This window comes from Agelaius tricolor, unplaced genomic scaffold (assembly GCF_023055355.1).
Source record: "Agelaius tricolor isolate 1412-34295 unplaced genomic scaffold, bAgeTri1.0.p SCAF_3, whole genome shotgun sequence".
Classification (NCBI taxonomy): Eukaryota; Metazoa; Chordata; class Aves; order Passeriformes; family Icteridae; genus Agelaius; species Agelaius tricolor.
The window spans coordinates 45852963-45865047 of record NW_027269263.1 but is presented as its reverse complement, the minus strand read 5'-3'; the positions used below and the strand labels follow the sequence as shown (position 1 = coordinate 45865047).

The 12085-nt window shown below is 39.2% G+C and overlaps 1 protein-coding gene across 1 annotated transcript in view; it reads right to left on the bottom strand.

Annotated features, from left to right (window-relative positions):
* The window catches only part of CFTR (CF transmembrane conductance regulator), an 87958-nt gene that overhangs the window by 71441 nt on the left and 4432 nt on the right, over positions 1–12085 (bottom strand). Inside the window, exons 2-3 of the mRNA XM_071423703.1 lie at positions 3883–3993; positions 755–866 (exon numbers count right to left, since the gene is read on the bottom strand). Coding sequence (XP_071279804.1) covers positions 755–866; positions 3883–3993 — 223 coding nt within the window. The remainder of the gene's footprint in view (positions 1–754; positions 867–3882; positions 3994–12085) is intronic.

Here is a 12085-nt window from a genome sequence, read left to right as displayed (position 1 = left end):
TCCAGCAAAGAATGGAAACTCTCCTTAGCTTTCCTTTTGCTGCCAGTTTATAGAAACTGTTTGGTATTTTGTTGGTTTTTTGTTGGTTTTTTTTTTCTGTCTTAAACTGTAGTGCTCCAATTTAGTTACAATTTGGCTTTAGCCCTTCTAATTTTCTCCCTACATAACCTCACAACATCCTTTTAGTCCCAGATTGCCTGCCCCTCCTTACAGAGGTGAAGCACTCTCTTTTTTACTACTAAATCACAGAAATTTGTAAGCAATGCAGATATTTAATGTGCATTTAGCTTAACAGCAATTTTCAGATTTACAGTCTGGCTACGCATACCTAGTGAGACACCATTAGCAATAAATTATTTTCATAGTTCTTAACCCCAGTGATAGGATTGTCAAACAAACAGGTGGCATTTGGTAAGTCAAGTTAATCCTACCTAACATGTTGGAAAGGTGATAAACATAATCAGTTCAGGCTTTCACATCAAGTTCCTGATCACACACTTGGGAGCACTAACAGCACTAGAAACACTAGAAACATTTTGAAACTATTAATATGTATCTTTTAAAGATATTAAGATATTATCAGAAAATACCTTTTTTAATGATAATACATCTCTGTATTTATCACCTTTGTAAGCAATACACAGAGGAAAAATCTGTAGCTATTCACAATACTCTCTATTAATTTAGCAGTCCCTAAAACTTGGATCTATGTAAGGAACACTAAAAGCTTACTGAAGAGGAGAACAATTCTTACCGCCAAATATAAAATTATTCCATAGAACATAAATTTCCAGAAAAAGCATCGTCGAAGAGCATTAATGAGTTTGGGTTTCTTCTCTGAAGTTGCCAGCTCTCTGTCCCATTCTCTGAAAAGAAACCAAAACCAGAACTATTAAGTTGTTTGAGCAAACACACAAGTCTATGGCTGTGACATACTTCAATTCATTCAAATATATCCAAGGAGATTTAGCCAAGGTGGCTAAGGAAAGAAAGCTTTGCAGAGACCCCAAGGTTCTGGCCTTCATAGACTTGATAAATCAATAGGAGTTCAAACCCAGTTCAGCCACATATTTGGTAGTTTTAAATACTCGGTCATACATCACCCTGCAGGGAATTACTTCATGAAAAGGTCACATTGTATGTTTTAAAGAAACCTGCTGTACTTAAAACCGGAGTACAATAATAGGCAAATAAACGTTTTGGAGCTCTTCCAATCTGCAAAAACACACCAACAAAGCATCAAAAATGTGACTTTTCTATTGCACAGCACTATTTTAAACCTTGTTGCTGGGACAATAACTTTCTTTTCAATAATAAATTGTAGACCAGAAGTAATGCTGTGTGCAGAGAACGTATGTTTTGTCAAAATTCAATTCACAGATTTAAACACTCCAGAGAATATCCTCAACTAACTATTTTATCAAATTTTCAACAGAATATTCGATAACCAGAATATTTCATTTATAAACTATCAGAACACATTTAGCATACCAACGTTCTCTATAAATTCCACTGGTTGGTATCAGTGATGGAGAGACAGGGACAACTGAGTTGGATCAGAAGCCGATTTTTATTGAGAATACAAAGTGTTTATAAATGGTTTTACAGGTATGGTGCTTATATAGGATTCCGTTTTTGGTAACAATTTCCCATTGGTTACATATTCTTCAGGACATCAGTTACCTGGTAATCATGACAAAGTTTCATAACATGTCTCTTGGTCACTTCTACCCCAGGCAGCAGTTATCTCTGTCTGTCTCGCCCATGGTTTCTGCTCGATCAGGCCTAAGATATCAGGCTGCTTTATCAGTTCCATTTTACCCTCTGTCTTATCTCCCATAGTTTGGAATACTTATGCCACACTGCAATTAAAATTGACTGGATTGGCACAACAGTGCAGATGTAAGGTGCCCTGGAACATCAGTGAAAGCTACAACATCAGTTGGAGAAGGAATGGGTTTAGGCACCTCTATTGTAAGAGTTAGTCACAAGTGCAGCACATTTTCTAAATTAAGACCAAATGAAATTGGGTAAAGAAGAGTGGAAACCTAAATGAGGAAAGTCAGAGTATGATTCCTGCAGAAACAATTAGTCTGTCAAGAGTGGTATCAAAGGAAATTAAGAATGTTATTTCATTGAAGAAAAAAATAAACCAAGGTTTAACAAGGTTATTTTCAGGAGAAAGAACAGCATTTCTGCTGTCTCCCTTTTCAGTGAACCAACATTGATACTCTGAGTCTAGCCTTGCTGAAATTGTGCAGGATCTGTTGCTCCAGCTCAATCCCTACAAACCTATGGTGCCTAATGGAATCCATTCAAGAATCCTCAAAGAGCTGGCTGATGTCAGCAAAACCTCCCTCAATTTTTTAGCAGTCTTGAGAATCTGGAGCAGTCCTAGCTGACCAAAAAACACTGTGCCTGTTTTCAAGAAGGGCAAGAAGGAGGACCCCAGAAAATACAACCCTGTCAGTCTCACTTCAGTGCCCAGAAAAATTATGGAGAAGATTATTCTGGGAAGTATTGAAAAACACCTGAAAGACAGGGCAGTCATTGGTTACAGCCAGCATGGCTTCATGAGCGGAAACCTGATTTCCTTTTATAACAAGGTAAGCCCACCCAGCTGACCAAGGGAAGCCAGTTATGTAATCCCTTTAGATTTCAGCACAGCTTTTGATACTGTCTGTCACAGGATCCTTCTGGACAAAATGTCCAGCTCTCAGCTGGATAAACACTTTATGTGATGGGTGAGCGACCGGCTCATGAGTCAGGCACAAAGGGTTACAGTGAATGGGGTGACATCAGACTGGTGACTGTCACTAGTGGGGTTCCACAGGGCTCCATCCTTGGCCCTGTGCTCTTCAACATCCTCATACAGGACTTGGACATTGTACAGGAGGGGGTACTGAGCTAACTCACAGACAATACAAAACTGGTAGGAGTTGTTGACTCCTTCAAGGGCAGGGAGGCCCTGCAGAGAGACCCTGACAACACAGACAGCAGGGCAATCACCAACCATATGAAGTTCAACATCAGAAAGTGCCAGATTCTGCACCTGGGATGGGGCAGCTCTGGATGTATGGACAGACTGGGGAATGAGAGACTGCAAAGCGTGCCACAGAAAGGGATCTGTGAGTCCTGGTCAATGGCCAGTTTAATTTGAGTCAGCAGTGCCCTGGCAGCCAGGAGGGCCACCTGTGTCCTGGGGTGCATCAGGCACAGCATCACCAGCCAGGCAAAGGAGGGGATTGTCCTGCTCTGCTCCGCACTCCTGCAGCCTCACTTGAAATATTGTGGGCAGTTTGGGGTGCTACAATATAAGAAAGACATAAAGTTATGAGAATGTCCAAAAGAGGACAATGAAGATGGTGAAGGGCCTTGAGAGGAAGCCATGTGAGGAGAGGCTGAGGTCGCTTGGTCTGTTCAGCCTGGAGGAGACTGAGGGGAGACCTCACTGCAGTCTGCAATTTCCTCATGAGGGGAACAGGAGGGGCAGACACTGTGACCACCCTGTGACCAGTGACAAGACCCAAGGGAATGGCCTGAAGTTCTGTCAGGGGAGATTTAGGTTGAATATTATGAAAAGGTTCTTCACCCAGAGGATGGTTGGTCAGTTGAACAGGTTCCCCAGGGAAGTGGTCACAGCACAAGCTTCTAACTCAGCGTATTCTGTGATTCTGTGATCAATAGCAGATATCACAGGTACCTCTGTATAGTAATTTAGACCATGTGGGTTGTACATCTGGACCAGGGATCACAGTCATGTCCAAAGTACAACTGTGTGCAATCAGCTTGTACCCCTATTTAAACATTTCATCCAAAAGCTTTGTAATGAAAATTGCATTGTTATTCCTGAAACAAATTTATTTAATTAACCATTCATACCTTTCCAATTTTTCAGAAAGATTATCAGCAGAGTCTGCAGAAGGGATTTGATAAATATCTGAGAGCTCCAGCCGTCGTCTGTAACCCTTTTTCAAAATTGGGTTTGTCCATCTAAGCAAACATTGAAAACAAGAAAGTTAGAATTAAAAATATTCTAGCATTAATTCTGGAGTTGCCTTTGTCTCACCCTGTATATTTTCTCCACAGCATCCAAATATATCTAAGTGCACGTGCATTCACATACACACACATCTATGACACAATATAGTGCAGCCCTGAATTATATTTACAAAACTATATTGACAAATATAATATTAAAAGAATAATTGTGAAACTCCTGCATTTTATAAGTTTTGAGGTCGGATCATGCCCCAAACTTCCTACTGAGTCAGCAGGAGACAAATGAACTGAAGATTGAAACCTTTGTACTCTATTTCCAAATATGCTATGTGCTGTGTCCATATAGATGAATAATAAATCAGAACTGTAGTAAAGTGGACATGTACATTTCATTACCATCTGCTCTGCTCTGGGGAGACCCCTCCTGGAGTACTCAGCACAGGAAGGACAGGAACCTGCTGGAGCCAGTCCAGAGGAGGCCACGAAGAGGATTAGAAAGATGAAGCACCTCTCCCTATGAAGAAAGGCTTGGAGAACAAAAATAGTTCACCTGGAGAAGAGATGGCTCCAGGGAAGTCTTAGAGCAGCCTTCCAGTACCTAAAGTGGGCCTCCAGGAGAGCTGGAGAGGAACTTTTTACAAGGCCATGTAATGACAGAACAAGGGGGAATGGCTTTAAACTGAAAGAGAGCATGTTTAGATCAGATATTAGGAAGAAATTCCTTACTGGGAGGGTAGCCAGACACTGGCAGAGGTTGCCTAGAGAAGCTGGGGCTGCCCCATCCCTGGCAGTGTTCAAGGCCAGGCTGGATGAGGCTTGGAGAAACCTGGTCTATTGGAAAGTGTCCCTGCCCATGGTAGGGGTCTTGGAACCTGGCAGTCTTTAAGGTGCCTTCCAATGCAAGCCATTCCTCGATTCTACGACACCTTACACTGCAATACAACACAAATCTTGCACAGGATTCCTCTTAAGATCTTCATTGTGTCCATTATATACAAATATTTTGCATTTGTTTTTTCAAATGTCATGTTTAAAATTTTAATACCAATGTATAGGGCATGCTGAGACAAAACAAAGCAGAAAAAGGCTACTCCAAATGGCTACTCTGTAGAGAAAACCTTTATAAGTAAGGACTAATTTTATCAAACAATTCAGCTCCAAAAAGGCCTATGAATCCCCAAGGACCAATTTATACTAAATTTTTCACCAGATTCTGCTCAGAAATCTTTTTGAAAGCAAAGGACTAGATTAAAACATAAAAACTGTTTTGAACTAGTGGTGTATACTAATACTAATGGTGTATTTTGAAACTACTTGAATTTCTGCTTTACTGTCATCAATGAAAAATATTTCCTTTAAAAAATGAAGTGCCTGCAAATTAAGTAGCTTGTGGTTGATTGCTATCATACTTCCATATGTAAACCAGTGTTTGTAAAAAACTCAGCATGGTTCATGATTATGATAAAATTCAGCAAATCCTCAATCATTTCGAAATTTTTGTTTTAAACTGCTTTTGTATACAACAGCAAAAAACCACAAAATATTTGCAATAACATTTTCCACAGTCACTCAGAAAATGCAAACAGCCTATTGGACATGCTTACCTGTATGCCTGTAAGAACATATGTCATACACACAAAGTAATCTACATTCTCAATTGCAGCCTCTGAAGGTGCAAAGAAGTTGATACAAAGGTAAAAGTACATCATTGAACACTATAAAAGTGCAAAAGGGCTTTAACACAACAGATGAAAACTACTTGTGTGCAACTTTGCGTACACACATGCACGCTAACATTTACTTTAGTGAAGTTATGAATTGCATGAGATACCAGTCTATAATCCCCATAATTCAATAAAGCACCAAGATATTTCCCAAGTGCATGGTTATATCACACCCACTGCAAAGAGAACATGCTCTAAGAAATTGAAGGAATACTCTTCATTTTTTCAATTATAGTATGGTTTCAGATGAATCATATGACTTCTAGATCAGTCTTTCACACCATTGTGGCTGAGAAATAACAAGTGATTCATGGTACATTATAGGAGGGGAGTTAGGAGAGTCCACTTTGGAGAGTCATTGGACTCTTGTTTTACCATTTGGAGATGACAAAGCATCCATAAAATTTACAACTACTGGAAACAGGACCCAATATTTTTCAGAGATAAAATGCATTAAAAGAAAACCTTTGAGTTTCATTAAACACTTAAATGAAAGTCTTTCATGATTACTGCAAATGGAATATCAGATATTGATTTTTATTTTACCAGCTCCTGAAGACAGAAAGGACCAGTCGCTATTGGCTTTGTGCACATCTTGTGGAGAACTAGCTAATCCTTGTCATTCAGGAACAGAAACTCTCATTAATTTCTGTTCTCAGCTTCCCCGATGTCCTGTGTACGTAGATATTTCAGTAATGACAGAATGAATACAAGTTATGGGGCACAAAACCACTACTGCAGCTAATGCAAGGAATTCACAGTACTTCCTAGGCAACTTCTTTAATTCACAACACTGTAGCTAAGTAATAACCTTCCTAAGCCCCTTAATAATGCTTTGAGCCTGCAATAAGCAATTCCCAACCTGACAAAAGATAAGTGCTTTACAGTTTCACTTTGTATGTTTTGAGAAAACATTTTTTATTGCACTGTTTCCCTCCACATGTTTGATTTTATTTATAGTTTTGATTAGCACCTACCCTGGCATTTTGCCACAGCCTGAACTAACAAAATGTGACTGCAGTTAGAAAGAGAGCTGAGTGGTTGTAATATCATTTGGGGAAGGCAGCACGCTTAGCAGATCTACTGTACCTCTAGAAATGTCTCTTGTTTTACTCTGTGCTTAACTCTGTGTTAACCAGGTGCATTTATCATTGCCATCAAAACTACATGGTCCCTGAAGTACCCTCCCCTCCTAAGTCAGAGTTTGATACAGCCTTATGCAGTCCTCATCTTCATCTCACTGCTCATCACAGTAGCTGCAACTGTGCTAGATAAACTCCTCCAGCCAGCTAAAGGAGCAGTGCTGACTTTTGCCCTGGGGACCTCCTAGTCTGCAGCCAGGTTCCTTCTGCAAGCTGCTGCCAGGGCTTGCACGGAGAGGTTCATCTCCCAGCTGCCCTGGCCTTGCTTGGAAGTCCCACCCCAGCTAGATCTGGCCAATTTGTGTGCTGTGCCAAGTGGCTTCAGGTTGGAGTGGTAATCATGGGAGGAGTCGGCCTGACATGTGGTGTTTGTCTCAAGGTGGATTTTCAACAGCTGCTTGAGTTGTGCAGTCAAGAACTGTGGGAGACAGTTTGTGTTTTATTGAAAGGACTATACAAGACCTAAAACAGACAAATATCTCATGAAAACCAATTTTTTGCCAGATTCCTATAGCATCCCTATAGCCATTATGTTCTAGATTCTTTGCAAATATTTGAAATGCAAAATGACTATGAATTTCTTTTAAGTGGCAATATAATCTGTAGTTATCCATGTTTCCATAACACTAGGTGACATAGCTCAGAGTTTGTCAATGAATATGGCTCTTCTATTTTTTTGGCTTATTGGAAATAATTTGTTAGAGTTAATGCTGAGGTTTTTCCTGAGGTTGCTGAGAAATTTATTCTGAAAGGAAGAGAGCAAGAAGGAAGGGAAACAGATTGGCTTTACAGCATTATGTTAGCAAATGCCATCGGATTACTTGCTGGCATTTAATGAACCCTTTCACAGAGAAACCTGTAGTGCTGGGAGAGTTTTGCCACTAACTAGGAATGTTATTATGGGTACACACATGTGAAACCCAGCAGGGAACAAGTTTCAAGGATGTACAGTAGGAAAGAAGAAGGCAAGTTCCATGTCTATTATCTACTGCCTGTAGTAAAACATACATGATGAAATTGATATGTAAATATCATGTATATAACATACTGTTTGGTAATTTCTAATGACCATTTCTTTGTCATTTACTTAAGCAATATGCAACAGATTTCTTATTACAGCTATTGCTTTCTACTGCATGTTCAGACTTATCCCACTCAAATTGTATCAATAGGACAGATGTCTTTGGCTTTCCAGAGAGTATTAACACAGACAATTTGTCAATAGGATTTAACTCTCCCTTAAGGCTGCTTTACATGTCACTGAAGACAGGAGCATCTGTGTTGCTAAGCCAGCTGCCCAGATCTTCTTCCTGAGCAGAGGAGTACCCTAGCTCCATCAGGCTCTTCAGATCAAGAAGCACAGTTTGCTGAGACAGTAGCAGAACAGTGGTCTTGGTGCTGGGCTACCCAAGAGCAGCAAAAGACAGCAACTTTCCCACAAGGATCACTGATCAGACTGCTGCCACTCCAACAGGTGCTCTGTGCACAACACAGCAACAGCTACTGAGCAGTGCAGAGGTCACCAGGGTTTCACTCCCCTCTACAAAGCATTAATACCTGTGCAAAATATAGTTAAGCATAGTGACTGCAACTTCTAGGGAACGGCACCTAAAATTCCATGGAGAGAGCAAGAAGAATGCCTCTGGTTTTAACTTACCCTTCTTCCTAACAATTAAGGGTGAGCTGGGGAGAGGCCAGGGAAGAAGGAACATCATCAAGCTGTAATTATGATGCTTTAGAGCCTAAGTTTTACAAGATATTTGTAGAGCCATGAATTCTTACCACCTGCAAGAAAAGGCTGAGGTACCATGTAGATCTCAGACATTCCCAAAGAGTCCCTCTGACCAGATTATGTCAGAGGCTCTGCACTCCCCTCCTCCCACAAAAGATACCCATTCCTCCATCAGCAGCAAATTCTAATTTGTTGCTTACTTTATACTGGAAGTGGCTCTACTACACCCAATACTGCTTCTCCAGAAGTGTCTGCACCTCCAGCTGTCCTCTCTGAGTATCCTATAGTGCAGCTGTAAAAGGTGACCCCAGCTTTTTGTGATCCTTGCTAACAGATGGGACAAGCCAGCATGCCCATGGAGCACAGCAGCCTTATTCCTGCCCCTTGATTACCCTCAGCAGAGTAGGGTTGCAGATATTTTGTTTGAATAGTAACCTGCTGAAATAGCATGTTATGTATTCTGACAATTATATTAACTTTAGCATGTCCTCCTTTGTAAACAACAGCAAAAAAATGCAATATAGTTTAATATTTAAATATAATTATTGCAGGGTGTCAACAAAAAAGGTAAATGCAGACCCTACTGATTTCTGGTTTTTTGTTGTAGTTGTTTTCCCCCAGATCACAAAAATTAAGATTTTAATTTCTTCACTAATAAACAATTCTTCCCCATGAGGGGTTATTTGTCATGGAAAGTATTTAGCTGCAATATTATTGACTCTGCCACTAGCTGTGAGCATCACCATTTTAAGAATAATCAATGTTCTGCTGAAACCCCAGGATTTCAATAGCAAATCTTAATTAGGATTATGTCACAGAGATTCTTGGGGAAGTCTTGTCTTTTATGCCCAGTTTTTGTGAAGTGACACTTATTCAAATTATTATCTAATTGCTAATTTATTTTTTTAACAGAAATTAAATACTTTTTAATATTTAATACTTAAATATTTACAATTAGTAAGGTAGTCAAAATATTTCAGTTTGCAGAAGTACTGGGAGATATTTGAGAGAAAACAAAGCACATCAGGGGATAGGTTGTGCAAGATGGAAGGACACAATACATTATTGTATTGCAATCTGTCAATTGTTTAGGTACCAAAGTCAAGTGTAAGATATGCTTCAAATATTTCTTTATGAAATCAAACAAAAAAGCAGTGGTGATGATGTGCTATGAGCAAGGTTTGCAAGGCTCTTTCAGCATACACCTACAGTTAGACTGACTAGGTGAGGATATTCATCCATCTTCACTCTTTTTCTCAATTATATATCCCTCAGCAAGAATAAAAGAAAGATTTCTTTTCTCCTAGTCCTTTGTAAGAACGAGGAACATAACAGAAAGTTTGCACCAAAACTGTTGAAGAGCAGTGCTATTCATGATTTAATTGAATTTTAAAATCTTCCAGAAGTGTCATTAAGTGACAGCAACACATTTCACCTAATTTTAAAGATTTTAAAGATATGTTTCCTAAACAAATAACATAGAGTTGTGCATCAAGTGCAATGGCCCTTTCCAAAACTATGATTTGTTCCCACCCCAATGACTGATATGTGGTCAGGTATAAACAAACAAGTGAACAGAGTCACATTTTATTTAATTTTAATACCAAGGGTCAAAATGTAAATTACCATTACAGTAATATGGAATCAACCCTGAATTAGGTGCTGCTTCTCTTACTACTTGTTCTTTGCCATTTTCTCTGTATCCTGGTATTTGATGATGCTACTCCTTAGCATGATACTGGCAAATTAATGAGAAAATGCCTCATATCCTTTGATTTCTGAAACAGTCTTGGGCTTTGAGCAAAGCAACACTGGGGCACCTTTGTGGTTTTTTGTTTTTGTATGTATTACCTATAGAGAAATAAAAGCATTCCTGAACTTACAGACTAACTTTAAAATTAGTTAAGTTGAAAGTTAAAGTGAGAGATCAGAATGACTCCAATACAACAAAGGTTCACATCCTTTATTTTAAAAGTTGGGGGCAAAAATAGAGGATAAATACCAACATTAAAATATGGGAATGTACCTAAAACCAAGTACCTTTACCAGCTGCCACTTTGGATTTTCTCTTTCTGGTTTAAAATGAAAAGCTTCTGGTTTAGGCTTCTGAAAAACAATGCTGTTTCAAAATATGTCTCAAATGCCAACTTATTCTCTTCTAATTTGGGGAGTTTCATGACAATACAGCCTTGGATTAGCTACTTGCTGACTGAAAGAGCTCATGCAGATCCTTTTCCTTCTGAGAGAGGGGTTGATCCATAAACAGCCTCTGAGTTCCTGCTTGTCGCACCCAGGCCTATCCCCATCCTCGTGGAAGGCAGTTGAAGTGCATCTACAAATTCACATGGCAAAATTTGGCAGTGTTTCAATGTCTCCTTGTATACTAGTTAATTTTCACCTTCAACTTACTTATTTCAGAGGACATAATGTTTTCAGAGGACAGGTTATTACCTGGATGTCAAGTTGGCACCATCCTGCCTCCACAATTACACCTACACATGTATGCTGCAAAGCTGGAGGGTGGGTGAAGAGAAAAAACATAAACCAAGACAACAGCAACAGGTAGAAACCTCTTGCAATAAATCACACTATTCTCACCACTTTGAAATTTAGAATATCCAAAAATGTAGACATTGAGAGACTCAGATTCTTCAGGATATAGAGGTGATAAGAGGTGATAATTGTTCACCTCAGAAATATTCTGAAATAATTTTGTCACACCAGAAATACCCTTGTGCAGTCAAAGTTCTGGACAGGAGATTTCAGGCAGATTGCACTCACTCCAGCACATGCTTCTAGGACAAACCACAATCCTTGTGTACCCCATTTTTTCTCTAAAGTATTAGTAAGGAAACTTCTTTTTAACACATCCTTTGTGCTATCAGCTTAGACTTCGAGATCTTCAAAACATACTTCCTTATCAAATATTTTCCTTAGTACAGAGGACTTCAAATTTCTGTCAGTGCATTTAGAAGCCTCTATAATACAGATAATAAATCTACTAACCATGTCATTGCCTACAGTATTGAAAAAAAATCAAGGATTTGGATGGATTATTTCTATCTCACCAAAATTGAATAAACATGTAGAAAATAACAAGGTACTGACAGGTCTGCAAATATTTCAAATGCTTGATAATTTATTTTGAACATCAAGATAGTAAGTCTTCTTCCTGCAGGAAGAAAACAGACTTTAAACACATTTCAGAAGTCAGATGCAACTTGATCTCAGCATCTGTGCTGTAGAGTTATAAAGCAGCCAGAGAAGATCTCTGTGCTACACAAGGTTTGCCTTTTTGGTCATTAGACCAAGGATACAGTAATAGGCTGAGCCAAGGACACAACTTAGCCTTATTTTTAAAGAAGGTATTCCTCTGACTGAAATTACTTGAAGTGTAGAATACTCTGCATCCTTTCTCCAGTTCACTTCAAGTTTCATACTTTACCTTGGAAGCAGCAATAGAAGACAGATCTTCAGAAGGAGTC